Genomic DNA, 27,746 nt, shown 5'->3' with positions numbered 1-27,746 from the left:
ACCCCATAGACGGCAGCCCAACAGGCTCCCCCGTCCCTGGGATTCTCCAGGCAAGAAGACTGGAGTGGGTTGCCATTTCCTTCTCCAATGCATGAAAGTGAGAAGTGAAAGTGAAGTCGCTCAGTCGTGTCCAACTCTTAGCGACCCCATGGACTGCAGCCTACCAGGCTCTTCCATCCATGGGATTTTCCAGGCAAGAGTACTGGAGTGGGGTGCCATTGCCTTCTCCGATGCTTACTAGCTTAGAGACAGACAAATATAAGCAATTTCTTTTAATGCTGCTGCAGTAATTTTAAAGCCAAAAGAGAGTACTTAGGGGATAATAAAGAGGTTACTCCTCAGTCCTGAATCATTTTGAATCATACTTCATGTGGAGGGTGGACTGGGAGGGAACATTCCATGTTGAATAAATTAACATCATTTAGGGTAAGGAAGTAAAACCAATAGGATCTGAAGGTTGCTGGGTTCTTGAGTTACACTAGTTTTATAAAATTGTCAGCAGCAGCAGTGCTCTGAAATCAAGCTTAAAATCCGAACATTTTCCCTTAGAATATCATTTGAGTATTGTAACTTCAATTTAAGTCAAAGAAAGGAAAATAACTTTAAATTTTGACAGAGTTATTGTTAGAGAAGGCTGCCTTTCCAATATGTGATAAAAATTGTAGCAGGTAGTCAGACAACTGTGAACCATGTAATAGTGTGGCTATCTATTTATTCTGAAGAAAACGCCATGTAAGTTCTCTAAGCCTTTTTGGGTTAGTTACTAACAGTATTTCAGAGCCAGTCTGACATGTAAACAGAAGCATAACTGCCTTACCTGTTGGCCATGGACATCTTGTAGACTTGGGCACCAGCAGCCAATCCTGTTATTAAATTTCCTGTACTGATTCCAAACAATGGTTCCTTGCGATCACTCTCCAAGATCTAAATTAGGAAAAAAACTTTATTAATCCAAAAGATCAGGTCCAAAATATAAAAATATATACAACCTCTGAAGAAGTAAAATGAAGCATTTTTGCCCCTTAATTTACAAGGTAAAGAAAATAGTAATTGAATAAAAAGTTAGATTATGACTAAGGACAGGATTGACAATTTGCAAGCATTAAAATTCAATAGAATGTACTTAACATCCAGACTAAGTTAAATCTAGTTTAATATTTCTCTAGAAATTTGAAAGTCTTATAGGTCCCAAGGTCATGGTGAGTAACACAAGTTATCATCTTACAATTGTTCAGACAACACATTTGGAAATCAGACTCCAGCTATTAACACTCAAGGACACAATCTCAGTTACTCTGCCTGAAGGTCTTTGCTCTTTCTCCTGTAGAACTCTGTCCTGGCTGTGCTGACATTACCTCGAAAGTCACAAACAGAAGTACTAAAAATATTTTTGTATAAATAAAGTATATTACAGAACAGACTCCCTCCAGTTCACACACAGACACACACTCTCCAGGTTCACCATACCTTTTTTACATTCTGAATTAGTGGTTGTGCAAGAGCTGGGTTACCAGGTCCTCCAGCAATTAAAAGCCCATCATACTCCATCTTGGTGAAATCATGATTCCAAGGCACTACATGCACTTCTGCCCCTCGCTGGAAAAGAAACACGAGATGGTCAACTGGGGACTTCCCTGGTGCTCCACAGGGAGTATGGGCTCGATCCTTTGTTGGGGAGCTAAGATTCTCATGGCCAAAAAAACAAAACATAAGCAACAGAAGCAGTTTTGTAACAAATTCAATAAAGACTTGAAATGGCCCACATCAAAAAAAAAAAACTTTTTTATAAAAGAATTTAATAATATTTAATAATTCAATTTAATAATATTTTTATTTGCCAAAGTGCTTAACCTTCTCTTGGCTAATTATTCCCGAAAGGGAAGGGAAACAGAGTACATGACTCAAATAAATAATGCTGAGCAAAAATTCTTTAGGTGACATATTTTGTATGGTGTAAAGGGACTCTATAATAAAATGCGGAAAAAATAGCATTTAAGTTTTGATTCTAAAAAAATAGATAATGCACTTTCCCATACTTCCTCTCACTTCAGGAGGTTGCAAACCTAAAGGCTTCATGACTAGGCACGCAAGAACACAGGTGATCTTCACTTACTCCAGGAAAGGGAGTGGCAAAACAGAAGATAAACCCATTTCCTCCAGTATTTATTTTGGTCCACCTCTCACCTTTTTCAATTCCTCATTTTTTTAATCTTACCAAATTTTAATCAGCCTTCTTTCCTCGTTTTTTTCATATTTATATTCTAATAGAAAAATTAGAACGTTTCTATACAAAAGTGGATGGAAGATGGCTTTGATTGTTTTGCTAGAAGCATTTAGCAAGTCAAGAATTTGAGAGAAAGAAGTTTCTTTGGAAAAGTTTCCAAGAAATACTAATAGCAAAGCAACATGGTGAAAGACCCTAATAAAGTATACATTATCAATCAGATACCACAACACACAAATAGAGCTTTGGATCACTGGGGAACTCTGATAACCAGTATAGAATATTCACCTAAAAACAGCCTACCCATGTGGCAAAGGAGCTGGGGAATTGACACTGTCATTGATTGGGGCTGCTCCAGGGATCATTAATTCTATATCATTTCCTGCCTGCCAGCAGCCTCCAACCAACCAAAGAGAGCCCTCAGGCAATGAGATGCAGACACTTGCAATTGGAAGATGGACTAAATGGCTTAAAATGATAAAATAAGAGGGCCACATGGCTAAGCCATCTACAGCATCTACTGTTTATGAGTCCATGCACATTTTTGTTAATAAAATTAATCAGCGCTTGTACCATGTCTCAGAATGTCAATCAGTAAGTGAAAAGAACAGTCATCATTTTCTTCTGTGTATTGTAGTCTTTGAACATTTTTGGGTTTTAATAGCAATCTACATCTCTAATTTTAACAGGGATAAATGTATTATTTCATGGACCAAAGGCAGCGAGAATATATCTTCTAACATTCTGAGAAAGTATACAAGCTTTCTCTGAAACAGAAAATCAGATTAATACTAGTGATCAGTATTACAAACCCCCATCCTTGAGATGGAACAAATTACTTACCTTTACTAATAAGCGGATTACACTGTTTTTTATCCCACAGTCTACAGCTACCACTTTCATGGGATTTCCTTTGCCATACACCTTGACATCCTGCCATTTTAAAAACCAGAGTCAGAGGGAATGTCCAGCTATAAGCAACACACCAATATCATAAACACATCTCAGGATGCTCTGCACTTGGTAGCAGATTGCTAGCTAACTACTAGGGAGTGGTTGGCCATTAACAATCAGTTTGTAAGAAAGACATAGCAAATCCCACAAATTCTATCTTGTTCATGAAAACAAAGTATTTTGCTGTTTGGTATAAAATGTTGATTACAGTACTAACAATTATCCCTAAGAAATTGGTTGCTTCCATAATTAACAAACATTTTTTCCCATGTTTTGCCTCATTAACAACCAGTAGCAATGGAATTTCCAAGTATTATTGCCTGATTCAGCACTAAACAGATGTAATAATAGATACATCATGCTTTAAACACCTCTTGATCCTCAACTTGCAATAAAGTTTGGATGAGGTAGAGCTATTGTGCATGAGGCTTAGGAAGTGGGGCTAATGGATAAAATCAGTCTGAGTCAGAGGAATCACTAAGCTAGTGTAGACCACTGGTCCCTTTAGGTTACTGTGCAATCATTTGCATTTAAATGGCAGACTTCATAAAAGGATCCCAGAGCATATCATAATCATTATGTACGTTTTAAGCACTGCTTGGAGTCAGATCCATTTTCACAGGCATTTACCCAAGAAGCAGTTCCCCAAAGTCATAAAAGAAGAAATAATAGAAATAGAGAGAGAGAAAGCCTAGAGGGCTGGGTGCCTTCGCTTGTTCCAGCTTCAAGAGTCAGCAAACACACTCTGAATTTAGGAAGATTTCAAAGTTTCTTACAAGTTTTAGATGAAATGTGCAATCTGGTCTCTTCACAAATGCACGATATACCCTCTGTACAGAGTAAGCAAGACCTCATAGAAACAGGAATACATGAATTTGCTAGGACTCTCCAAGAGAGAAATACATTCTGCAGTGTTTTGCAAACTTATTTGACCATAGAATTTTTTTAAGGTGACTTTCTCCAGGCCAGTGCTCCTCACATTCAGGAAATGCTACCCCAAGTTAGTTCTAAACTCTAATAAAATTCTATAAAAATAGCCCTTTATCACGCTGTGTCTCAACTCTTCATAGAGAAGTGAAGTGAAGTGAAGTTGTTCAGTCATGTCTGACTCTTTGCAACCCTATGAACTGTAGGCTCCTCTGTCCATGGGATTTTCCAGGCAAGAATACTGGAGTGGGTTGCCATTTCCTTCTCCAGGAGATCTTCCCAACCGAGGGATTGAACTCGGGTTTCCAGCATTGTAGGCAGACGCTTTACAGTCTGAGCCCCCAGGGAAGTCCTCATAGAAAACTGTGTTGAAATCTCTGTCTCCTATTTGTTTGCTGCTGCTGCTAAGTCTCTTCAGTTGTGTCCAACTCTGTGCAACCCTATGGACTATAGCCTGCCAAGCTTCTCTGTCCACAGGATTCTCTAGGCAAGAATACTGGAGTGGGTTACCATGCTCTCCTCCAGGGGATCTTCCTGACCTAGGGGTCAAACCCATATCTCTTACATCTCCTGCATTGGCAAGCAGGCTCTTTACCACTAGCGTCACCTGGGAAGCCCTCTATTTGTCTAAGCCACCTTCTTTCTCCTATTTGTCTAAACCATCTTGCTGTTTCTTTTCCTGCTATTGCTGGTCAGTCTGGGCTTTCATGACTTTTGTCCGAATTAACTGCAATAACTTTCTAGTTACCTGCTCTTTTATCCAGTTTATTTTGCTCCAAAATGTTGCTGATTTTGGAGTTCAGTTGATTCATTGAGTTAATGACACTAAACCCTCTAGCTCTAGCCCCGTCCATCTCCACTCAACTTTAGCCAAATGTGAACAGCTGTATTTGTAAACCCGTTGGTCAGACACACCCAATTAAGCATAACTTTTCAGACACACCATATCGTTTCACACCTCTGTGCCTCTCAACACATGCCATTTCCTCTGCCTAAAACAAAACTCTCCTAGTTCACCATCTACTGACTTACTCTTTATGTCTCAGGACAAGCCTGAATCCTCTGCGGGGCCTCCCCTAATCTACCCTCTTTAATTGGATGTTTTCCCACACATGACCTTATGGTGTCTTGTGCACACTCCAAGGACAGCATTTATTATAGTATTTGCTCCATGATGATTGCTTGTTTGCGTACCCCACCAAACACTATGGTCCCCAAGAACAGAAACTATAGCTCAAGAGACTCACAACTCTAATCAAGATCAACACATGTATTGATTTTATAGAGTACTTAGATGTATTGTATGCCTTCTTGTAAATATACAATATACATATCTCACTTTGGAGTGATATAGCCGTCATGAAGAACACTTAATTTTTGAAGTGAGCTATAATACACTAAATGTCAGTGTGCACAGGAATTCTTTTCCCTGCACAAAATAACCCCAGATTCTCATTATAATATTGGGTCTGAATTATAATATTGAGTCTGAATTCTATAAACTGCTCTCAACTCTCTGGCAGACCATTAGCTCTGACTGCTGATTGTCACTGTACCTATCTTTGGCAATTGAATGACCCTTGTATTTGACATTTTAAAGTCTTGAGTGAGGGAACCACAAAAAGAAATAAGAAAAATTAAAATAATAGTAAACAGACTCTAAATCAAGCCATGCAAGTTCCCTATAAGTAGAAGTTGCTAACTTTAAATGCACTGCTTTTGCAATATATCAATTTATAACTGTTTTCCCTTCAATTCTGATGCTTATGGAAGATGATTTTTGCTTAAATGTAGATTTTGGTATTACAAAATAGAAAGGTCTGAAGGGAATAAAATAAAACCACAAAATATAAAGGAAAATCTCTCACCTTGGTTGAAATCTCAGCAATCAAATTCTGCTTATTTGGATCCACAAAATCCACAGACTGACCTTCAAATTCAATCTTACCAAGCATGGTACCCTATCAAATTAAAAAATTAGAGAGTTAATAGGGAGCAGTGATGCAGGTGCTGGCAGGATAAATTCACAGGAACTTACACAGCCACTTCAATATTTAGATGTCTTTATAACTACTCATAACCATCAGCAGATCTTCATCTTCTCAACTCAGAAAGATGAAGCAGTTTGTACGGTACATTTTGGGAAACATGCTCGGAAGTAAAATTACTTCTTTTAGGGCTGAGATAGTCACCTGGGGTAAGTGAAGTCAAAGGATAACAGAATTTGGGTTGTCAGGAAGTGCAAATCAGAGTATTTAGTGTACTTATGACCTAAAACTACTTCGTTGGAGATGTGGCAAGATAATAGATTGAGAAAAAAAAAAAAAGGAAATCTAAAACTTGCTGAAAATTGAAAAAGAATGGAAATACTTTAAAGAGTAAAATTCACATGCAAAAAAAAATGTGAAATGTTATATAAGTCACAAACTTTGAGAAATGGCAATGTAAGTTTCATTTTTTTTACATATGCCAATAAGGGCTTGAACTTTAGAGAAGGCTTAACCTTCTATAAAGTTTTCACAAATTAGCCATGCTAGCCAGAACATGGCAAATGTCTTCAAATTATTCTTTGCTTTCCTGAGATTAGCTTATTTATTAGTAAATCTAGTTTGATGTATTTAGAAAAATGTTATATTATGTTTAATAATGAAGACTTTATTGAGAGGGGAAAAGATTTTTAAAAATGGCATATTATGTTTCATAGTGATGACTTTATTGAGAGGGGGAGGAGATCAAAATAATTTACTGATTTGCTTTTCTCTAAGGAAATTGTTGCATTGAAGGGAATAGAAGAAAGTCTTTATTTCCCTCTGAAACATATTTCTTAGGGGAAAAAGTAACTTGGGAGTAAGTTGATGCTAGTACATCATCCAGACAGTTATTTCAGTGTGATTATTACAACTAGAGTACTATCTCAAACTCTGGGAAAGACAGTGAAAACCACCTTTCACTTCCATACTGGATTATTAAGTTTCATGGTGGTCTCCACTTACTTTTATAGTCCAAATCACAGAATTCCTTGACTATATTTATGGATCCCTAATTTTGAACTTTGGTTTTCAGTTCTTACTCCCTTTTACTTTAAGCATGCTGAGTGAAAAACATCCTTGCTCTCCAACCTCAGACTCACAGAACTAAAAGCCACAACATACATTTTTAATACGAGCCCATATTACTCATCAGTTCAGTTCAGTTCAGTTCAGTCGCTCAGTCGTGTCCGACTCTTTGCAACCCCATGAATCGCAGCACACCAGGCGTCCCTGTCCATCACCAACTCCTGGAGTTCACCCAGACTCACGTCCATCGAGTCAGTGATGCCATCCAGCCATCTCCTCCTCTGTCGTCCCCTTCTCCTCCTGCCCCCAATCCCTCCCAGCATCAGGGTCTTTTCCAATGAGTCAACTCTTCGCATGAGGTGGCCAAAGTACTGGATCAAATATAATAGGCAATACTACTATTTTGCTTGCTAATCTATTCAGCCAGATTTTGAAAACCTAGCTACCTCTGATAAAAGCAGTGCTCAGTCGTGTCCGACTTTTTGAAACTCCAGGTATTGCAGTCTGCCAGTGTCCTCTGTTCATGGAATTTTTCCATAAAAGAATACTGGAGTTAGTTGCCATTTTCTACACCATTGACAAAAGCAAGGTTCACCTTAAACTAATATATCACATGAAGAACATAATACGGTCTTATATTTTCCCAAATTACTAAACCTGTCTATATTGTATCCAATCTGCCAATTCCACAGCTGAATTTCCCAATTTTATTCCCCTCCCATCTGGCACTCTCATCATTCTTTACTGCTCCCACAACATCACTGGACTAAGAAAATGCAAAAGTCTACCTGGGATGTATAATCTACGTATATAACCTAGAACATTTATTCTCAGGAAAATCATGGAGGAGGGAATGAAATCAGAGGTAGAGTAAAAGGACTGCAAACATTCCCTCTGTCTTCCTTCTGGTCATAAGTATGTGGCCATGTTCTTCTTTTTAAAGCTTTCTTTCTGTTTACAGAGAATCTGAGTCAATATGTATTCTAATAAGGAATTTCAACAGATTTTCTTGGAGAACCTTTTTCACTTTGAAATTGTACCTTTCTTTCTTTTTCAAGAAAATGTATAGAATATAACGAGAAATCTTTAATGGCGTTTAGGAAATTTAGTTAACATTCACAAGATAAAAGTTTCTTTCTGGTCTGGGATATGAAAGTTTCATGTAAAAAAAGTGTCCACCTCTTATAACAAGGAGAAGGAAGCAGAAGATGATGAGACATTCTCAGAGGAAGGGTCAAAGATTTCAGCAAGCAGATAGAAAAGCAATAGACAAACTTCCCTTCATCTTGGTCACTGGAACAATTTTAAGAAAGACTATTTGAGGTAACACATAGAGGGCTCATTTAATATACTCACAAATTTCACAAACTCCTTCAAGAGGACTGAATAAATAACAGCCCTAGTGCTGTACACTTCCTGGTTTGCATTTTTCAGCAGGTAGGTATTCAATTTAGGCAAAATTCTTATGCATCTAGTTAGCTTCTCCACTTGTTTCACTAGCCCTGTCACATGAGCTGAATCACCAAGGCTTTACTTGGGATAGTGAACATAGAGAGGGCACTCAATTAGCTACTGCTGAGGGAATTAATCTCAAAACCACTTATGAACAAACATCCCAGTCAAGTATTCAGTCTTGAAAGTCACATCAAGTAACTGAAAAAGTAAAACAGGGTCTTTTTGGGCTGGATTTGTTCTTTTACATACCAATGGGTTCCCTGGGCACTGAGAAAAAACATACATACACACATATATATGTATATATATATATGTATGTATACATACGTATATGTATATATGTGTGTGTACGTATACATAAACATATATACGTATATATAAACATAGATTTGGCTAAATATGATTATTATACCTTATCTCGAATTATTTTAGTCAGCATTCTTGTATCCACTCCATAAATTGCAGGGACCTGTGGAGGAACAAAAAAAAAAAAAAGGGTAGTGAGAGTAAAATTGGAGGAAATTAGGTCCAGCATAGTGTTTTCAAGTTACCAACTTAACATCATATGTCTACTTGAGCAGTAAATAATTTCCCTACTCCTTCTTTTCTCTGATCTAGCATGACTGTGTTATGAGAACAAGGTAAATTGCTGTTCCTGCTGGGCATAGGACTCTTAATACCCAGACCATTCCTCAGAATGAAAAATGAGAAATTCTGAACATCGATCTTCTACTAAGTTTTGTTGCCTTTAATCCAGGATGTTAAACACATAACAAAATTTTATATATACATGTATATTTTAAACTAAAAGAATTTGTGAACTCCATAAGCAAAATTACATCAATTAAAAAAAATTACATCAATTATATGCAAATCCATGCTTCTGGCACCTAGTAGGCAATCAATGGGCTTACCTGGAGGTTGTTCTAGTTGTTCAGCCACTCAGTATTGTCCGACTCTTTGTGACCCTGTGGACTGCAGGACACCAGGCTTCCCTGTCCTTCACCGCCCCACAGAGTTTCCTGGAGGTGCTTCTTAAGCACCTGTGTTAAATTTTGCCTAGTCTATTAGTCAGTCAGGCAACACCTCCACTTGATTTAGTTTCTTTGACTAGATTAGATAGGGATAGATGTGGTATCTAGCCCTCGTATCCAGTTTTGCTTTCTGTGGTTTCAGTTACCTGCTATTGCCAATAGTCTAAAAATATTTGTTAAATGGAAAATTTCATAAATAAACAATTCATACGTTTTCAATTGTGTACCACTCTGAATAGTGTATGTGAGCCACCCCTTTGTCCAGCAAATCCCACCTTGAGTCACTTAGTAGCCAACTGAATTACCAGATTTATGGCTGCAATATCTCAGTGCTGTGTTCAAGGTGCCCTATTTTACTTAATATTAGCTCCAAAGCACAAGAGTAGTGATGCTGGAAATTCAGATATTCCTTTACTGTGCCTAATTTATAAATCGGATTCTGTCATAGGTACGTATATATAAGAAAAAATATCGCATTAGTATATATATCAGTTCAGTTCAGTCGCTCAGTGGTGTCCAACTCTTTGTGACCCCATGGACTGCAGCACACCAGGCTTCCCTGTCCATCACCAACTCCCAGAACCTAATCAAACTCATGTCCCTCGAGTCAGTGATGCCATCCAACCATCTCATGCTCTGTCGTCCCCTTCTTCTCCCATCTTTCCCTGCATCAGGGTCTTTTCCAATGAATCAATTCTTTGCATCAGGTGGCCAAAGTATCGGAGTTTCAGCTTCAGCATCAGTCCTTCTAATGAATATTCAGGACTGATTTCCTTTAGGATTAACTAGTTTAATCTCCTTGCAGTCCAAGGGGACTCTCAAGAGTCTTCACCAACACCACAGTTCAAAAGAATCAATTCTTTGGTGCTCAGCTTTCTTTATAGTCCAACTCTCACATCCATACATGACTACTGAAAAAACCATAGCTTTGACTAGATGGACCTTTATTGGCAAAGTAATATCTCTGCTTTTTAATATATTGTCTAGGTTGGTCATAGCTTTTCTTCCAAGAAGCAAGCATCTTTTAATTTCATGGCTGCAGTCGCCATCTACAGTGATTTTGGAGCCCCCCAAAATAAAGTCTTTCACTGTTTCCCCATCTATTTGCCATGAAGTTAGTTTTCTGAATGTTGAGTTTTAAGCCAACTTTTTCACTCTCCTCTTTCACTTTCATCAAGAGGCTCTTCAGTTCTTCTTCACTTTCTGCCATATTAGTATATATAGGATTTGGTACTATCCAGTTTCAGGCATCCACAGGGGGTCTTCGAACATATTCCCCATGGATAAAAGGGGAAAGAGCAATGAGTTAAGAATAAGGAAACATAGCTTTCTTATCCATTCATCTGCTATGGTACATATACACAATGGAGTATTACTCAGCCATTAAAAAGAATACATTTGAAACAGTTCTAATGAGGATGAAACTGGAGCCTATTATACAGAGTGAAGTAAGCCAGAAAGAAAAACACCAATACAGTATACTAACGCATATATATGGAATTTAGAAAGAGGGTAACAATAACCTTGTGTACGAGACAGCAAAAGAGACACTGATGTATAGAACAGTCTTATGGACTCTGTGGGAGAGGGAGAGGGTGGGAAGATTTGGGAGAATGGCATTGAAACATGTAAAATATCATGTATGAAACGAGTTGCCAGTCCAGGTTCAATGCATGATACTGGATGCTTGGGGCTAGTGCACTGGGATGACCCAGAGGGATGGTTTGGGGAGGGAGGAGGGAGGAGGGTTCAGGATGGGGAACACATGTATACCTGTGGCGGATTCATTTTGATATTTGGCAAAACTAATACAATTTTGTAAAGTTTAAAATTTTTTTAAATAAATAAATAAGTTAAAAAAAAGAATAAGGAAACAGATTCTAGTTATTTTTCCTTCCACCAATTATCTGAGTGATGTATGAGCAAGGTGTCTTCCCTCACCTGTCCATAGAAGGAGGTAAACTGGCTATAATTTTAGACCCTGTTCTACTCTATGTGTCTATGATTATGGAAAAAGACTCAAGGCACATTTTTAAAACAAGCTAACAAACCATGGATTAAGCTTATACTTAAACTATTAATTCTGACACAAAGCAGCTATAATATCAGGTGCCTACATAACACAAAGGAAGCATTAATGACAACTATAAAGAGGTAAATTCAGATAATGATTGAAAGAAACTAGAAAAGACCTGGAAGATAATACAGATGCTTTATTATCTCTTTTAACATTTAGCAGTAATGATATCCAGGAAACTAAGATCAATATTCTTTTTAATTGTTAGGAAGAGGCAACACTGAGCCCCAGTTAGTAGATGTTTGGGCTTCCCTGGTGGCTCAGATGGTAAAGAAACTGCCTGCAATGTAGAATACCTGGGTTCAATCCTTGGGTTGGGAAAATCCCCTGGAGAAGGGAATGGCTAGCCACTCCAGTATTCTTGCCTGGAGAATCCCATGGACAGAGGAGCCTGGCGGGCTACAGTGCATCAGGTCACAAAGAATCAGACATGACTGAGCATCTAAGCATACACATGCAGTAGATGCTCATCAGAGTGTCAGAATTCTTTCAGATTAATATTCTGTCAATTACAGGCCCAATAGCAACTTAAGAAAAAGCAACTAATATAATGGTAGAAATGAGGTTTAATACAGCAGGTCCATTAACTCTAATTACTCTAAGTATGTCTGACATTCAACCCAGGAGAATACTCTTATTTGATTAGAAAATAATACTCAAAGAAAGGCACATATAGGGTTTCCCAGGTGGCACTAGTGGTAAAGAACCTGCCTGCCAATGCAGGAGACATAAGAGACGTGGGTTCGATCCCTGGGTGGGGAAGATTCCCTAGAGGAGGGGATGGAAACCCATTCCAGTATTCTTGCCTGCAGAATCCCATGGAGAGAGGAGCCTGGTGAGCTACAGTCTATAGGGTTGCAAAGAGTGAGACATGACTGAAGCGATTTAGCATGCCAAGTAGTTAGTAACTTTTTTCCTTTATTACTTCAAATGAGATGATATCCAATTATATGTCATTGAGTCATAACCTTTAGGCCCAATAAGATTTGATGGTAATCTGTTCACATTCATTAAAAACTAAAATTAAGAAAGATTGCATGACCAGAGCAAGGTCACACAGCTAGTTAATGACTGAGCTGGTACAAGAATCTATGGCACAAGTTACATATCTAGATCTTGGTTAAAAGGGGATGGAGTAGTTAACTTGTTCCAGACTACAGAGAATTCTAAAATTTTCTCTAACCCCTTTCCAGATTGAGAAAGGCTTCCCTGGTAGCTCAGTTGGTAAAGAAACCACCTGCAGTGCAAGACCCCACTTTGATTTCTGGGTGAGGAAGATCTCCTGGAGAAGGGAAAAGCTACCCACTCCATGGATATTCTCCACATGGAGAATTCCATGGACTATATAGTCCATGGGGGTCGCACAGAGTTGGACACGACTCAGCGACTTTCACTTTCACCAAGCATGTATGAGTGCCACCTAGTGGATAAACTGAAAATATAATCTCACACGCTAGCAAAGTAACGCTCAAAATTCTCCAAACCAGGCTTCAACAGTACGTAAACCGTGAACTTCCAGATGTTCAAGCTGGATGTAGAAAAGGCAAAGCCACCAGAGATCAAATGGCCAACATCCACTAGATCATCAAAAAAACAACAGAGTTTCAGAAAAGCATCTACTTCTGCTTTATTTACTACACCAAAGCCTTTGACATTATGGATCACAACAAACTGTGGAAAACTTCTTAAAGAGATGGGAATACCAGACCACCTGACCTACCTCCTGAAAAATCTGTATGCATGTCAAGAAGCAATCATTAGAACTGGACATGTAACAACAGAATGGTTCCAAATAGGGAAAGGAGTATGTCAAGGCTGTATATTGTCACCCTGCTTATTTAACTTCTGTGCAGAATACATCATGCGAAATGCTGGGCTGGATGAAGCACAAGCTGGAATCAATAACCTCAGATATGCAGGTGATACGACTCTTATGGCAGAAAACAAAAAAGAACCAAAGAGCCTCTTGATGAAAGTGAAAGCAGAGAGTGAAAAAGTTGGCTTAAAACTCAACATTCAGAAAACTAAGATTATGGCATCTGTTCCCATCACTTCATGGCAAATAGATGGGGAAACAGTGGAAACAGTGGCAGACTTTATTATTTTGGGCTCCAAAATCACTGCAGATGGTGACTGAAGCCATACAATTAAAAAAATGCTTGCTCCTTGGAAGAAAATTTATGACCAACCTAGACAGCATATTTAAAAGCAGAGTCATTACTTAGTCAAGGTCCATCTGGTCAAAGCTATGGTTTTTCCAGTAGTCATGTATGGATGTGAGAGTTGGACTGTAAAGAAAGCTGAGCGCCAAAGAATTGTTGCTTTTGAAATGTGGTGTTGGAGAAAACTCTTGAGAGTCCCTTGGACTGCAAGGAAATCCAACCAGTCCACCCTAAAGGAAATCAGTCCTGAATATTCATTGGAAGGACTGATGTGCAGCTGAAGCTCCAATATTTTGGCCATCTGATGCGAAGAACTAACTTATTGGAAAATATTCTGATGCTGGGAAAGACCAAAGGCGAGAGGGGAAGGGGACGACAGAGGATGAGATGATTGGATGGCATCACTGACTCAATGGACATGAGTTTGATTATGTTCCAGGAGTTGGTGATGGACAGGCAAGCCTGGTGTACTGCGGTCCGTGGAGTTGCAAAGAGACAGACACGACTGATCGACTGAACTGATAAATTTCTCTGTTTAAAGAATGAGTTCTGGACATTCAGCCTATAGTAACAGAAGGAAGCGTTCTCTGAAACAAAAGGATCCCAAAGTGTGTGATATGCCTCATCTGTTTGGCTCTTTGCAATTACATACACCTTCCCAACTTTCCAGGACCCCACCAATCATCCTTAGGTGATGCTGACTGCTGGATATTTCTCACCTTTTCTTCCCGTAGCCACTGTCCTAGACTCTTGGTAGCCAGCCAGTGGTGGTAGTCATCACTATAATTCAGCACCAGCAAACCTGCAACCTAGAAAGACAGGCAGTCAGTTTTTTAAAGTGATCACAAAATGCTATCCAACTCTTGTAACTTGAGTCAGCTCAAATTTTTTATTACCTACCAACAAAATGCTTAAAATTTTGGAGACTTGAAGAACAAAATATGATAAAAAAATTTTTTTTAAGATATATAGTCACTACCTTCAAATTGTCATGTGGGGGACAGTCTTACCCGGTTTGCCAAATCAGGAGGCTAAGCTAGATCTCCTTTCTCAGCACCCTGTATAAATTTTTGAATAGTTTATATGGTTCATATCCCCATGATATTACCCAAATTTACATTGAATAGGAATTTTTCATTGTATTTACTTTTACTTTTAGTCTGGCATACAAGTTATCTTTTATTTATCTCCCATAGAGAGTGGGATTTAAAATATAATTAGCTGATAGAAAGTTGATTCTTAAAATCCTTTTAAAAAGTGATTCAACACAAATTCTTGTAGAATCGCTGTTATCTGAACTTAAAACAACATTTTTCCAAATGAAGCCACATTTCATCCACAGCATTAAGCATAAATACAGAGTGCCCTGAGAAATGAAATTCAGAATAGTTCCATGCTAAAACTTATTCTCATATACCTAGGAATGAGATTGAGACTATATATTTAATTATTTTACTACAGGACAGAGGCCGAAACTTTGTCTAGCCTAGATTCCTAAAATAAATCAACTATACTTTTTAAATAGTCATCACTGGTACTACCTTAATCCCATCAGATTCCAAATATTTGCTGAGTCCCAGTTCATCCAGTGCAGCAGTATCTGGGGCTCCACCATTCCCAACAATAGGATTGGCCATGGTAAGAATCTGCCCCTTGTAAGCAGGGTCAGTAAGAGCTTCCGGGTACCTGAGTGAAGATGCCAAAAAAATTACCAAAAAATTCTTGATTTGTATACATGATCTAATTTATTCTGATTCTGCATACATGATCTGAATTATTTGACCCTTAAAAATTAAAGAACATGAGAATAGTCTTACAAGCTTGTCTCTAGATTTTGCCAAACAGGTAAATTTTACAGTAAAATATGGAAATGTATCCCATGATATTACTGATATGAAAAGACTCAAGTACTATGGCATCAGTTCAGTTCAATTCAGTCTCTCAGTCATGTCTGACTCTTTGTGACCCCATGAATCGCAGCACGCCAAGCCTCCCTGTCCATCACCATCTTCCGGAGTTCACTCAAACTCACATCCATTGAGTTGGTGATGCCATCCAGCCATCTCATCCTCTGTCTTCCCCTTTTCCTCCTGCCCCCAATCCCTCCCATCATCAGAGTCTTTTCCAGTGAGTCAACTCTTCGCATGAGGTGGCCAAAGTCCTGGAGTTTCAGCTTTAGCATCATTCCTTCCAAAGAACACCAGGACGGATCTCCTTTAGAATGGACTGGTTGGATCTCCTTGCAGTCCAAGGGACTCTCAAGAGTCTTCTCCAACACCACAGTTCAAAAGCATCAATTCTTCAGTGCTCAGCTTTCTTCACAATCCAACTCTCACATCCATACATGACCACAGGAAAAACCATAGCCTTGACTAGACGGACCTTTGTTGGCAAAGTAATGTCTCTGCTTTTCAATATGCTATCTAGGTTAGTCATAACTTATCTTCCAAGGAGTAAGCGTCTTTTAATTTCATGGCTGCAGTCACCATCTGCAGTGATTTTGGAGCCCCCCCAAAAAATAAAGTCTGCCACTGTTTCCACTGTTTCCCCATCTATTTGCCATGAAGTGATGGGACCAGATGCCATAATCTTAGTTTTTTGAATGTTGAGCTTTAAGCCAACTTTTTCACTCTCCATGCACTATGGCATATTCTCATTTAATTTTCTATTCCCTCATTTCTTAAATTTTTAATACCTTTAAAAATTCTTCATAAGGTATTAATCTTTTAATTAATCTATTTATTTTAATTGGAGGCTAATTACTTCACAATATTGTAGTGGTTTTTGCCATGCATTGACATGAATCAGCCATGGGTACACATGTGTTCCCCATCCCAATATTGCTCTATTTAAAGTTTATAGATATTTTAATTACCAATGATTCCCCTAGTACCAGATATGAGTGAGTCCAAACTGATATTTACTACTGATGGATGACAGTTTTGCCAAAATATTAACTGTCAAAAGTTGAGAAGTCTTTTTATCTTTTAGCATACTGAAGAACATACTGATTACATCAATGGTGGCTGCCTGGTATATATGTTTGTTAAAATTTATTGAATATTTAAAATATTGATTTATTTTCTATGAAAAAAATTAATAAATTTTTAAATATTTTAGTTATAGAGAGGTATATGTTTGATAATTATCGTTATTATTGATAGTATATGTTTGATAGTATTTTTATTGAATAAAATCAATTCTACAAAAATTGATCAAAAGCATTTCTGTCTTCTAAATTAGAAGATTCCAAGTAACTATTTTAAAGTAAGGATATGGAATTAAGAATAAATGCAGAGAGCTTTATTTTAAAGTGTAAGGAGGGAAAAACAAAAATACATGTATTCTTGTTTTTGTTCTAGAATAAATAAAATTATATATAAAATGTTTATTCTTAATAATATGAAATATTATTCAGGATCTATCTATAGCTATTTCATATTTTGAAATACACTACAATGAGATTTTTTTCCACTCTCCTACATTTTTACTTCCCACAGAGAGAGTTAAACCTAGTCTTTCTTGTGGATTACTATTGAAGTTGAATTTAGGTGCTGAGGGGGACAGAATGACAACCTCAAAACCTCGGCTCCCGCAATAGTCAACATGAATTCTTCAACCCCCACCCAGACTAACTCCTCCCAGAACTCCCTTGTCAACAGAATAACTTCTCAGCTCAGCAAACTCTTAAGTGACGAAAGTGCTGTGATATTTACACCTACCCACACCCCCATCAGCTAATTTCTCAAATGTCTCTGGCCTGTCAGGAACTAATAATTTTTTAAACCAAAGCTTACACACAATATAAATGCTTTTCTTGCAGATGAAAAACAAAATAACCCCCTTAATTATCAACCACCTTACTGGGTGAGCCACCCAATGAAGGAAAGCAGCATTTCTCAATGGAAAATAGGTTCTGTGGACTAACCTTATTAATGAACGCCTTTTTCTACATGAAAAAAAAAAGCCTTTAATTAATTTAATTTTACTTCCTTTCTTCTTTCTCTCCATAAAATAACTGGCTGCTCCCTTTAAACATAAGTTTACAATGCTCTCTCCAGTAAATGAATAAATACAGCTTGTCTTAGAGAACTGCAGTGTTGGAAGCAAATTAATCCATCAGGTCCTGTTTGACTTTTGTGATGTGACAAGATTTATTACCCGTAATCCATCACAAAGAAGAAAACTCTAGTGCCCTCCATCATTCTGATCTATATTAAACAGTTGTTTGTTGGCAGGTATATTAACACAGCTAGTAATTAGTGCTGTCGAAAGGCTTAAATAATTGCCTGGTGAAGCAAAACTTTGCAAACAGGTTTCATACTCTGTAATTTAATGTTCTCACCAGTGGAACTATTTTAAAAATCATCTAATATTCTTTATTTCAAACAGGGAGCAAGAGTTTAGTGAAGAATGTACATTAATGATATAATGGAAGCTTGGTCAATCAATATCTTCAATATCAGTTAACACAATGCCTGCTTGTCTTTATAAGGTAAGGCTAATTGAATTTCCCTAAAGAATTCATCAACTATTTTACAGTTTAGTTCTTTTGAATCTCTAATGGAAACCTTTTGAAACCACCTAATTTTTTAAGACATAATTTTTAAATCCCCAGCTATAAACTACTCGCTGATCCAATTCCCTCACTCTTTACATATGGAAACTAAGACAGAAAGCCTGAGTGATTTTTTCAATATCACATTATCAGTTACCATTAGCACTGAGACCAGAACTTCAGTCTCCTGGTTGCCAGATGAACATTTGTTGGCTAGATAAAAGCAGCTGCATAATTTCTGTACCAACTCTTACCTTCATTGATGTATATCTATTAGCAGGTCTTAAATACTAAATTCAGTCTCACTTGATAAATTTTGAAAATATCAGATCTATGTACCAGGTCTCCCATGGATTACCTACCCTAAATTTCTAGAATTAATTTTGTTCTTTTTCACCAGGGGAACACCAGTGTCTGTATTCTCTTTCATTTACAGCCACAGGGAGGAGTTTGTGTCCAAGGTTCGAGCTGTGTACAAGCACAAGGCAACTTCAGGATAATGCTTAGTGTGGTAATGATGATGCGGTGATTTCAACTTCCCACCATGAGTCATATCATCCAGTTATTCCTCTATATCAAGGAAGAAGAAAGCCTTGGAAGAGAAGCATTACTCACCCTGCCAGGCCAGTATTAAAAACCACTTCACCAGCAACAGAGGATGGATGGCCAAAGGAGTAACCTTTCATCTTAGTTCCATCTTCCAGGACAATGTGTGCTGTTTGTGCCTAAAGAAGCAGATGTGTGAATCTTAGCAGAATACAAAATATAAAGCACAACTAGCTGGAAAAAAAAATCCAAAATTACAATATGCAAATGTATTAAATAAATGCACAGTATATTTGATAAAACCATACTCTCTAGATTTGAAGTTGATATCCTGTTACTGACCACTTTTCTTCAAATGTAGGCTCTTCTCACTGGTTTTGGTTTGCTTGAAAGAGGAACTGAAGCATATCAATACTTTGTCTATCCTCAGTCCACTTGTAGAATTATTGACAACCCAGAAATACTTCAATTTAGCTGAAATGCTATGTGTCTGTCTTTTCCCTATTAGTATGCCTTAGCTTTGCTCAAGTATAACTTGCAGGAAATAACACTGAAGTGTACCATACAGCTCATCAGTATTCTGAGGCTTAGAACTAAAAGGGATCTTCAAGGTTATCTATCAAACTGTATTCCACAGACCTCTTGTGTTTGATGAACTTATCTCAAGTGCTGCGCCTTCCCTGAGCTTTAGGATCATGAAGAAACTAAAACTTTATTGTTCTATGAATACTGATGCAAAAGCAAGCACTATGGAACATCTGAAAATACATCGCACTTTGCTTTTTAGTAGAATTAATTACATCTAGGATGCTTCCCTGGCAGCTCAGTAGTAAAGAATCTGCCTGCCAATGCAGGAGATGCAAGTTTGAAAATGGCAACCCACTCCACTATTCTTGCCCAGAGAATCCCATGGACAGAGGAGCCTGGTGGGCTGCAGTCCATGGGGTCTCAAAAGAGTTCAGACACAACTTAGCCACAGGAGCTAATGTTCATTGCGGTGCCTGGGGCTCTCACTGTGGTGGCTTAGTTGCAGCTCCCAGGCTCTAGAGCCCAGGCTCAATAGTTGTGGCCCATGGGCTTAGTTGCTCCACAGTATGTGGAATCTTCCCAGACCAGAGATTGAAGTCGTGTCTCCTGCATTGGCAGATGGATTCTTTACCACTGAGCCACCAAGGAAGCCCCCAACATTTTGATTTTATTAAAAGTAAACTATAAAGGAAAATGCCTCAGTAATAATTGAGGAAATTTGAAACTAAATTGATATTTTATTGTATTCAGTGTAATTTTTAAGACATAATAGCATTATGATTATATTTTTAAGAATTTTCATTTTTTAAGATATATACTGAAATACTTAAGGATAGACTAATATCATATCTGAGATTTCTTCAAATAATCAGAAGTTGGGGGAATGAATAGAGATATGAATGAAACAAATTTGGCCATGAGTTGAAATCACGTAAATAAGGATGATCACGATGCTATTCTCTCTTCAAGGGTGAAATGCAGCTATCAAGATAGAAATACACTAATTCTCTCCTTTCCTTTCCTCACATTTTTAGCTCTGGACCCCATGGTGTCAAATCCTTTTCTATCCTACCACTCACCTCCAGTCTTACCACACACACACACACACACACACACACACATACACCCCAACCTTGGTATACAATAGGAACACAATACATGATTTCTAGACCTCTGTTTCTATGTTCTTCTAGTTTAACAAAGTGCACTCAGCTTTTCAAGGGTTAAAATGGTAAAACCTCATCATTTTTCTGTTGTAAACTGCTCTTTAGAAATACAATGCCTCCTTTAGTTGCAAAGTACAAGTTCCTTTCAGAAAGTTGGACAAAGTACTATCTAACACATTTTATAGGTGTTTGTATCAGTGTGTATATGAGTCTCTATGAGCAGAGTTAACCAAAAGTATGTTATCCTTCACCTAACTTATCAAATAATCTTTGAGGCAAAGTTTTCTTATATCTACAACCTTGGAACCAGTGTTCAAGATCTCAAGCTTGATACTTTATCTTTAAATAGTCATGATTTACCTTCTCAGCCACTAAACTAAAAAGTTTTTGGAATTAGCACAGAGGAAAGCACAATAAGTAATTAATGCATGTAATGAATTAATGTAATTAATGCATGATAACAAGACTTCCCTGACAGACACTGGCTTAAAACACAGTTAGCCAGTCTGAATTCTGTTTCTATCTGGGAAATCATCTTTGCATGTCACTTCTCATAATATGATTTCCTTATTTTACATTTTAATTTGTCAACCATTCTTTATGTGTAATTCAGGACACAGGCTGATGATTTTAGGAAGTAAAAGTGATCATGTTCAGTACATTTCCAAAGAATATTATAAGTTAATCAAATGTCTAAGGTGGTGGTTCTCAATAGGGGTAAATTTATTGGGAAAATGTCCTAGGTATCTCTGATGTATTTCAGCAGGTGAAAACCTTCATTTCAAGTCATGGAAATAAACTGTCAAAAAATAATTTCTACTGAAAGTATTATTTTATGTTCTTGAGGAAGTCATGTGTAGCCAAATGCTTTCATAAAATGGAGGTAAGTCAGGAAACATTTACCTCCTGATGTTTTTTAAAATAATATTTAACTTTCTTAGAGCCTAAAATAACTGTACTTAGTTGGCAAAACTTGGCATGTGAACTGCAAATTTCAGTTGTCTTATATATGCCAATTTATCTATTGTACTCAGTTGTACCTGCCTAAAATAACACCTCTGTTTATATTTTTCCCTTCGCTTTTCTCTATTCTCTTCTCTGCCAACAAAGGTCCATCTAGTCAAAGCTATGGTTTCTCTAGTAGTCATGTATGGATATGAGAGTTGGACTACAAAGAAAGCTGAGCGCAGAATTGATGCTTTCGAACTATGGTATTGGAGAAGACTCTTTAGAGTCCCTTGGACTGCAAAGAGATCCAACCAGTGCATCCTAAAGGAAATCAGTCCTGAATATTCATTGGAAGGACTGATGTTGAAGCTGAAACTCCAATATTCTGGCCACCTGATGCAAAGAACTGACTCATTGGAAAAGACCCTGTTGCTGGGAAAGATTGAAGGCAGGAGGTGAAGGGGACAACAGAGGATGAGATGGTTGGTTGGAATCACCAACTCTATGGACATGAGTTTGAGTAAGCTCTGGGAGTTGGTGATGGACAGGCAAGCCTGGCGTGCTGCAGTCCATGGGGTCACAGAGTCGGACATGACTGAGTGAATGAACTGAACTGATCCTCTTCTCAGATAAGAATTTCAGATTCCCTGATCTATCTGACACCATCTAATTATTTTAAAGAAAGGTAAAAATTAGCATAAGCAATCTGACTCTTGTTAGCCTATTCCTACAATTCTATTTGGTATTTCTCTTCTTTTCTCCATGGGACTATTTTGTACTTTACATTCTGTCTTTTAAAGATATATTTGAGGAGACATTTACTGTTGTCTGAAATAGTCCCTGAGATTGTGTTCAATATGTCTTTTTGCCCCTTTAATTATATTTTTTGTTCTTTTTTGCAGCTTTTATTGATCTTCCAGTCTCTTTTCCACTGCACATTATATTGTTACAAGTCTTCTGTTTATTGCCTGTACTATCCTTTATATTCCACTTAACTACATTGGCCTCTGATGAGTTTCAAATGATAGGTGCCAATTGACTTATCTATGAATCGCTCAAGATACTCTGAACAAAGAGCTATTATTTGGAATCCCCTCTTCTAGCTAATAGGTCCCCAAATGCTATTTCATTCCAACGAGTCTGAAAGAAATCACTGTTACCATCAAAGGATATTTTAGTTGCCTCAGTCCTAGTAGAAAGAGGTGCATAGTCTAGGATTTAGACTATAACCTTTAGTGATCATTTAAATGCCTACTATCAGAGCACTTTGGTAGTTTGATGCTAAAAGTGCAAAGGAAACCTTAATGAAGAGAAGTCTATACACTCATAGAATGTCAGGAAAAGTAACCAAAGACTATATAAATATGAGTTCTATAAAATAAATGAACTCTATCATGTCATGGTCCCTAACTGTTTAATAAAAAAATGCATATGTCAATAAAACAGTTTAGATTTTTAGGTCACATTATTTAGCTTCTACCATGTGCCAAGTACCATGCTGAGCTCTGAAGATACATGGATAAATGTCCTCAGTCCCCCTTCCATTCAGAGTAAAAAGGCCAGATATGTGCTAGGATGGTCAAAAAGGATACCTCTGAAACACCTAGAAATACAAAGATAAAAATACATCCTTTCCATTCAGACATTTCTCTTTAATGAAATAATTCACCCTTTCCTTCCCATTCATGATTTCAGTTATTGTTGTTCAGTCTCTAAGTAATGTCTGACTCTTGGCAACCCTATGGACTGCAGCACATCAAGCTTCCCTGCCCTTCATTATCTCCCAGAGTTTGTTCAAACTCATGTCTATTGTGTTAATGATACCATTCAACCATCATCCTCCGTTGCCCTCTTGTCTTCCTGCCCTCAATCTTTCCCAGCATCAGGGTCTTTTCCAATGTGTTGACTCTTCACATCAAGTGGCCAAAGTGTTGAAGCTTCAGCTTCGGTATCCGTCCTTCCAATGAATATACAGGATTGATTTCCTTTAGGATTGATTGGTTTAATTTTCTTGCAGGCCAATGATTTCAGTAATAAACATTAAAATTTTAAGAAGAAAACATCAAATTTTGAGTCTAAAGTTTAACGATTCCTTCAAGTCTTTACTCAAAGTCATTCTTCTTCTTGGCAAGACCTATTTAACATTGCAATATGCCTAAATGTCCACTGATAGAAGAATGGACAAAGAAGATGTAGTACATACATATAATGGAATATTACTCAGTCATAAAAAGGAATAAAGTAACGCCATCTACAGTAACATGGATGGACCTAGAGATTGTCATACTGAGTGAAGTAAGTCAGATAAAGACGGATATCATATGATATCGCTTATATATGGAATCTTAAAAAAAAGTGGTACAAATAAACCTATTTGCAAAACAGAAATAGAGTCACAGATGTAGAAAACAAATTCATGTTTACAGAATAGTGTTAAGGAAGGAAGAATAAACTGAGAGATTGGGATTGGCATATACACACTACAAAGATACAAAACCGATAACTAGTAAGAACCTACTGGATAGCACAGGGAACTCTACTAAATGCTCTGTAATGACCTATATGGGAATAGAATCTAAAAAAGAGTGGAAATAAATAGCAATATGCCCCTCAGCACTCTATTTCCTTAGTCTACTCTTTCTTCACAGCACTCATTGCCTTCTAACATATCATCCAGTGTCTTCTTTAAAATATCTGTCTTATCCCACTAGAAAGTGAACCTCATGTGGGCAGAGGATTTGGTTAGCTTTGTTCACTGATGTGCCTACCTTCAGGACCAACATCAGTGCCTGGGACAGAGTAAACAGTCATTTAAATTTTATTGTAAAAATAAAGCATCACTAAGTGATTATCTAAAGAAAATACTATCTTAAAAATACTGAAAAGCATGATTATACAGTTTTAGTTTGTTCTAGATATAAATTTTAAAATAACAAATATCTGTTTTGAGTTGCCTTTTCACAACAGTGGCTTAAGTGTAGTCAACTTGGGGGTGCTATGGTGGGAAAGAGATGTGACTGACATTGAGGGAGAAAGGTTAGAAGATGGTTATCCCAGGATATGCATACTGAGTATGCTGCATGCTGCTACTGCTAAGTCGCTTCAGTCGTGTCCGACTCTGTGCGACCCCATAGACTGCAGCCCACCAGGCTCCACTGTCCCTGGGATTCTCCAGGCAAGAACACTGGAGTGGGCTGCCATTTCCTTCTCCATGAGTATGCTGCATGTGAGTGTTCATATACGTCTTATGCAGAGTTAAAACAAATATTATGGTAATTTAAAACAAAGGATCATTTACATCAATTTATCAGAGATTTCACATGAAAGAGGCTGAAGTGCTTGAATTATATGACAAACTATTTCAGTCCCTTTCTCTCTGAAAATACAGGAAAAAACGAGAATGCTATCCTTACCCAGTGTATCCTAAAAGATAGGAGTATGGAAAGAAAATCCTGTATTCTACCTAGGTTTAGAATAGCTTATACAAATGAATTTTGCAGAAACATCTTTCTCGTATTATTCTCACATATTTTTGGCATAGCAAATTCAAGTGAAAGGTCTAAGCCAAATTCAAAGAGATCAAAAGTTATTTTGAACATTGAAATCTATTAACCTTTTAATCATCAAAATTGATTGAATTAGCATGGACTAAGATTGACCCAGTTCAATTTGAAATTTGAGTCTGCTGCTTTTCTCTAGGTTGATCACTACAGGGCAATAAAGTAGACAATGAATTCTAAGGTGAGTTTAATCTCACTCCCTCTTGGAATTGAGAAGGATTTGGCTCAGTTTGCTTTCACTAGACACAAAGAACAACTTTTCTCTTTCCAAAATATGAACATGTATATAAACATTATTGTCAGATGACTACATTGGGTGTTTTTTTTTTCCTTTCACTTTACTTTTTTCCCAGATTTGGAATAAACAGCCTCAATTCTTTTAATATGTCCTGCAGCTCTTCTTTTCACATTTTCTCCTCTGGGTCTCTTAGTAAAATTCCAATAACTTTTCTCTGTAAAACCTTCTTGTAAATTAAATTCCACTTATGACAGGATCCACTTAGTGGCTTAATTTTAATTGGGTACTCATTTTCATTATAGTCTAATTCTTCATCACTATTTAAGTGGATATGAAATTATAAGAATATTCTTCAACTCTCAAGATCATAGTCAATTAGAAAAATTTAACTTTTAATTCATTATCTGATTTTAGATCTAAGTGCCTCAGAGTCAAAGAACTAGTTAGATGTCATTGATGTTATCTTTTATTCATATTGACTTAACCAATTTGACATAAAATACTGAAATATAACAAAGTTTCAGGTTCTACTGGTACTCATTTTCAACTTAGAAGTTAAGAGATATTTAAACGGCTTTAGTTAATCAAATGTAAATCAATCCTTGACTCAGTTACTTATCAACCCAAATATTTATAGTCTATTAAAGATAATAATAAGAACCTTATGACAAGGGGAAGCAGAAAAATTAAGCTTCTATCTGGAAATCTCCTTTCAATAAGGTCAAGCACATTGTGTTTGGCAAATGCTCAGATCATAGATTTTGAAATATAAAATAATTATACATGGCATATATACATATATATGTATAATCTATTACTATTCCCTAAATAACTATTACCCAAATCTGCTTACATACTCCTAATCTAAATTGTAAAGCAGCTTAAAAAGACATTTCCACATAAGAGTAGAGTATAATTTTTCATCCAACTAGAGAGGAATTATTTTAAGTATAAAGAGGACATACTTCTGAAGAAAAGCAGTGAGAAGAGCAGATGCATGAGAAAAAATAAATAAAATTCATAGACTAAATCACTTCCTGTTCCATGGCCCTATTATTCCCACCCTAAGCAGCCCTATCCATTAGGAACTGTTTGAAATTGTGCTCTCGTGTAAGGGAAGAAGGGGTATAAATGGGGTTGGGCTGGAGAGAACAGTTTTGATCATCTCTTTCACCTTTCATTATCTGGCTTTCTCCTTCCCTTCCATACCCTGCCTGTTAAAATATGGATTTTACTCATTTGGGGGTTTTGTTTGTATGTTTGTTTGCTTAGTTTGGGTTTTGATTTGATCAATTGTTCCATACTAAAAGCCAACTCTGCAGATCTCTTGGGAGACTGTTAGAGAAGAAAACTTTGAAGACCAATGGGCATAATGACTCCTGAATGCCCAGGTACTTACCCTCATTCCTGCCACATATTGTCTCTTCCTTCCACATACCCAAATTCTACCTCTGCTAGAAACTAAAGCTAATCATCTTTGAATATTAACTAAATAGGCATTGAAAAACTTGTCACTTTTTAAGTAAAGGTTAAGTAAAAACTGGGCTTCCCAGGTATCTCAGTAGTTAGAGAATCTGCCTGCAAAGCAGGATACGCAGGAGATTCAGGTTCAATCCCTGAGTCAGGAAGAGCCCCTGGAGGAGGGCATGGCAACCCCCTCCAGTATTTTTGCCTGAAGAATCCCATGGACAGAGGAGCTTGGTGGGGTACAGTCCATAAAGTCACAAAGAGTCGGACACGACTGAGCACACACACAAGCTAAGTAAAATTTGGCATTTAAATTTTACTGCCCTATATCCAAGTATATGACTAATTTCTCCAATAAGATTATGGTCAACACCAGACATCAAGCAGAGAGACCCTGCCTTTTCAAATGTCCAACACAGTATCACTGACACATAACACAGCATCTGGCACACAGTAGGTGATCGGGGAGGCCATTTTGTACCTCTGTGAATTCATACCATGGCCAGTGATGTTAATTTTCAGAGACTTTGGAGAGATCATTTAACCCCAGGTCCACAAGGGAGAGTAACAGGTGTGATTAGTGACTTTGGAAAATGGAATTGAGCAAGACTGGTTCAACTCTTCTCAATAATTTTTTCAAAGAAATCTATTTACAGTTGCACATCAATGTGGGAAATTTGCAACTGTGAGCAAATACATTTGTTTCAGGGAATGGGGGCTCTAAGAAGTCCATCTGGTTGCAGATCTAGGCCCTGTTTTCCAAATAGCTTTAATAGTAATCAAGCTGATATTCAGATCTCTATGTCTTTGGACACTCTGTTTCGTTTCTCAATTGCTCCTAAATTT

General features: G+C 37.4%; 1 protein-coding gene across 1 annotated transcript in view; it reads right to left on the bottom strand.

Moving 5' to 3' along the window:
• Positions 1-27,746, bottom strand: part of CPS1 (carbamoyl-phosphate synthase 1, mitochondrial) — a 142,920-nt gene that overhangs the window by 100,043 nt on the left and 15,131 nt on the right. The window contains exons 2-9 of the mRNA XM_010861118.1: positions 19,063-19,172; positions 15,431-15,575; positions 14,609-14,698; positions 9,029-9,085; positions 5,974-6,066; positions 3,068-3,157; positions 1,468-1,596; positions 818-924 (exon numbers count right to left, since the gene is read on the bottom strand). Coding sequence (XP_010859420.1) covers positions 818-924; positions 1,468-1,596; positions 3,068-3,157; positions 5,974-6,066; positions 9,029-9,085; positions 14,609-14,698; positions 15,431-15,575; positions 19,063-19,172 — 821 coding nt within the window. The remainder of the gene's footprint in view (positions 1-817; positions 925-1,467; positions 1,597-3,067; positions 3,158-5,973; positions 6,067-9,028; positions 9,086-14,608; positions 14,699-15,430; positions 15,576-19,062; positions 19,173-27,746) is intronic.

Source organism: Bison bison, unplaced genomic scaffold (genome assembly GCF_000754665.1).
Source record: "Bison bison bison isolate TAMUID 2011002044 unplaced genomic scaffold, Bison_UMD1.0 scf7180017864471, whole genome shotgun sequence".
In the NCBI taxonomy this organism is placed as follows: domain Eukaryota; kingdom Metazoa; phylum Chordata; class Mammalia; order Artiodactyla; family Bovidae; genus Bison; species Bison bison.
Note: the sequence above shows the minus strand (reverse complement) of the source record. Positions and strands in the feature narration are given on the sequence as shown.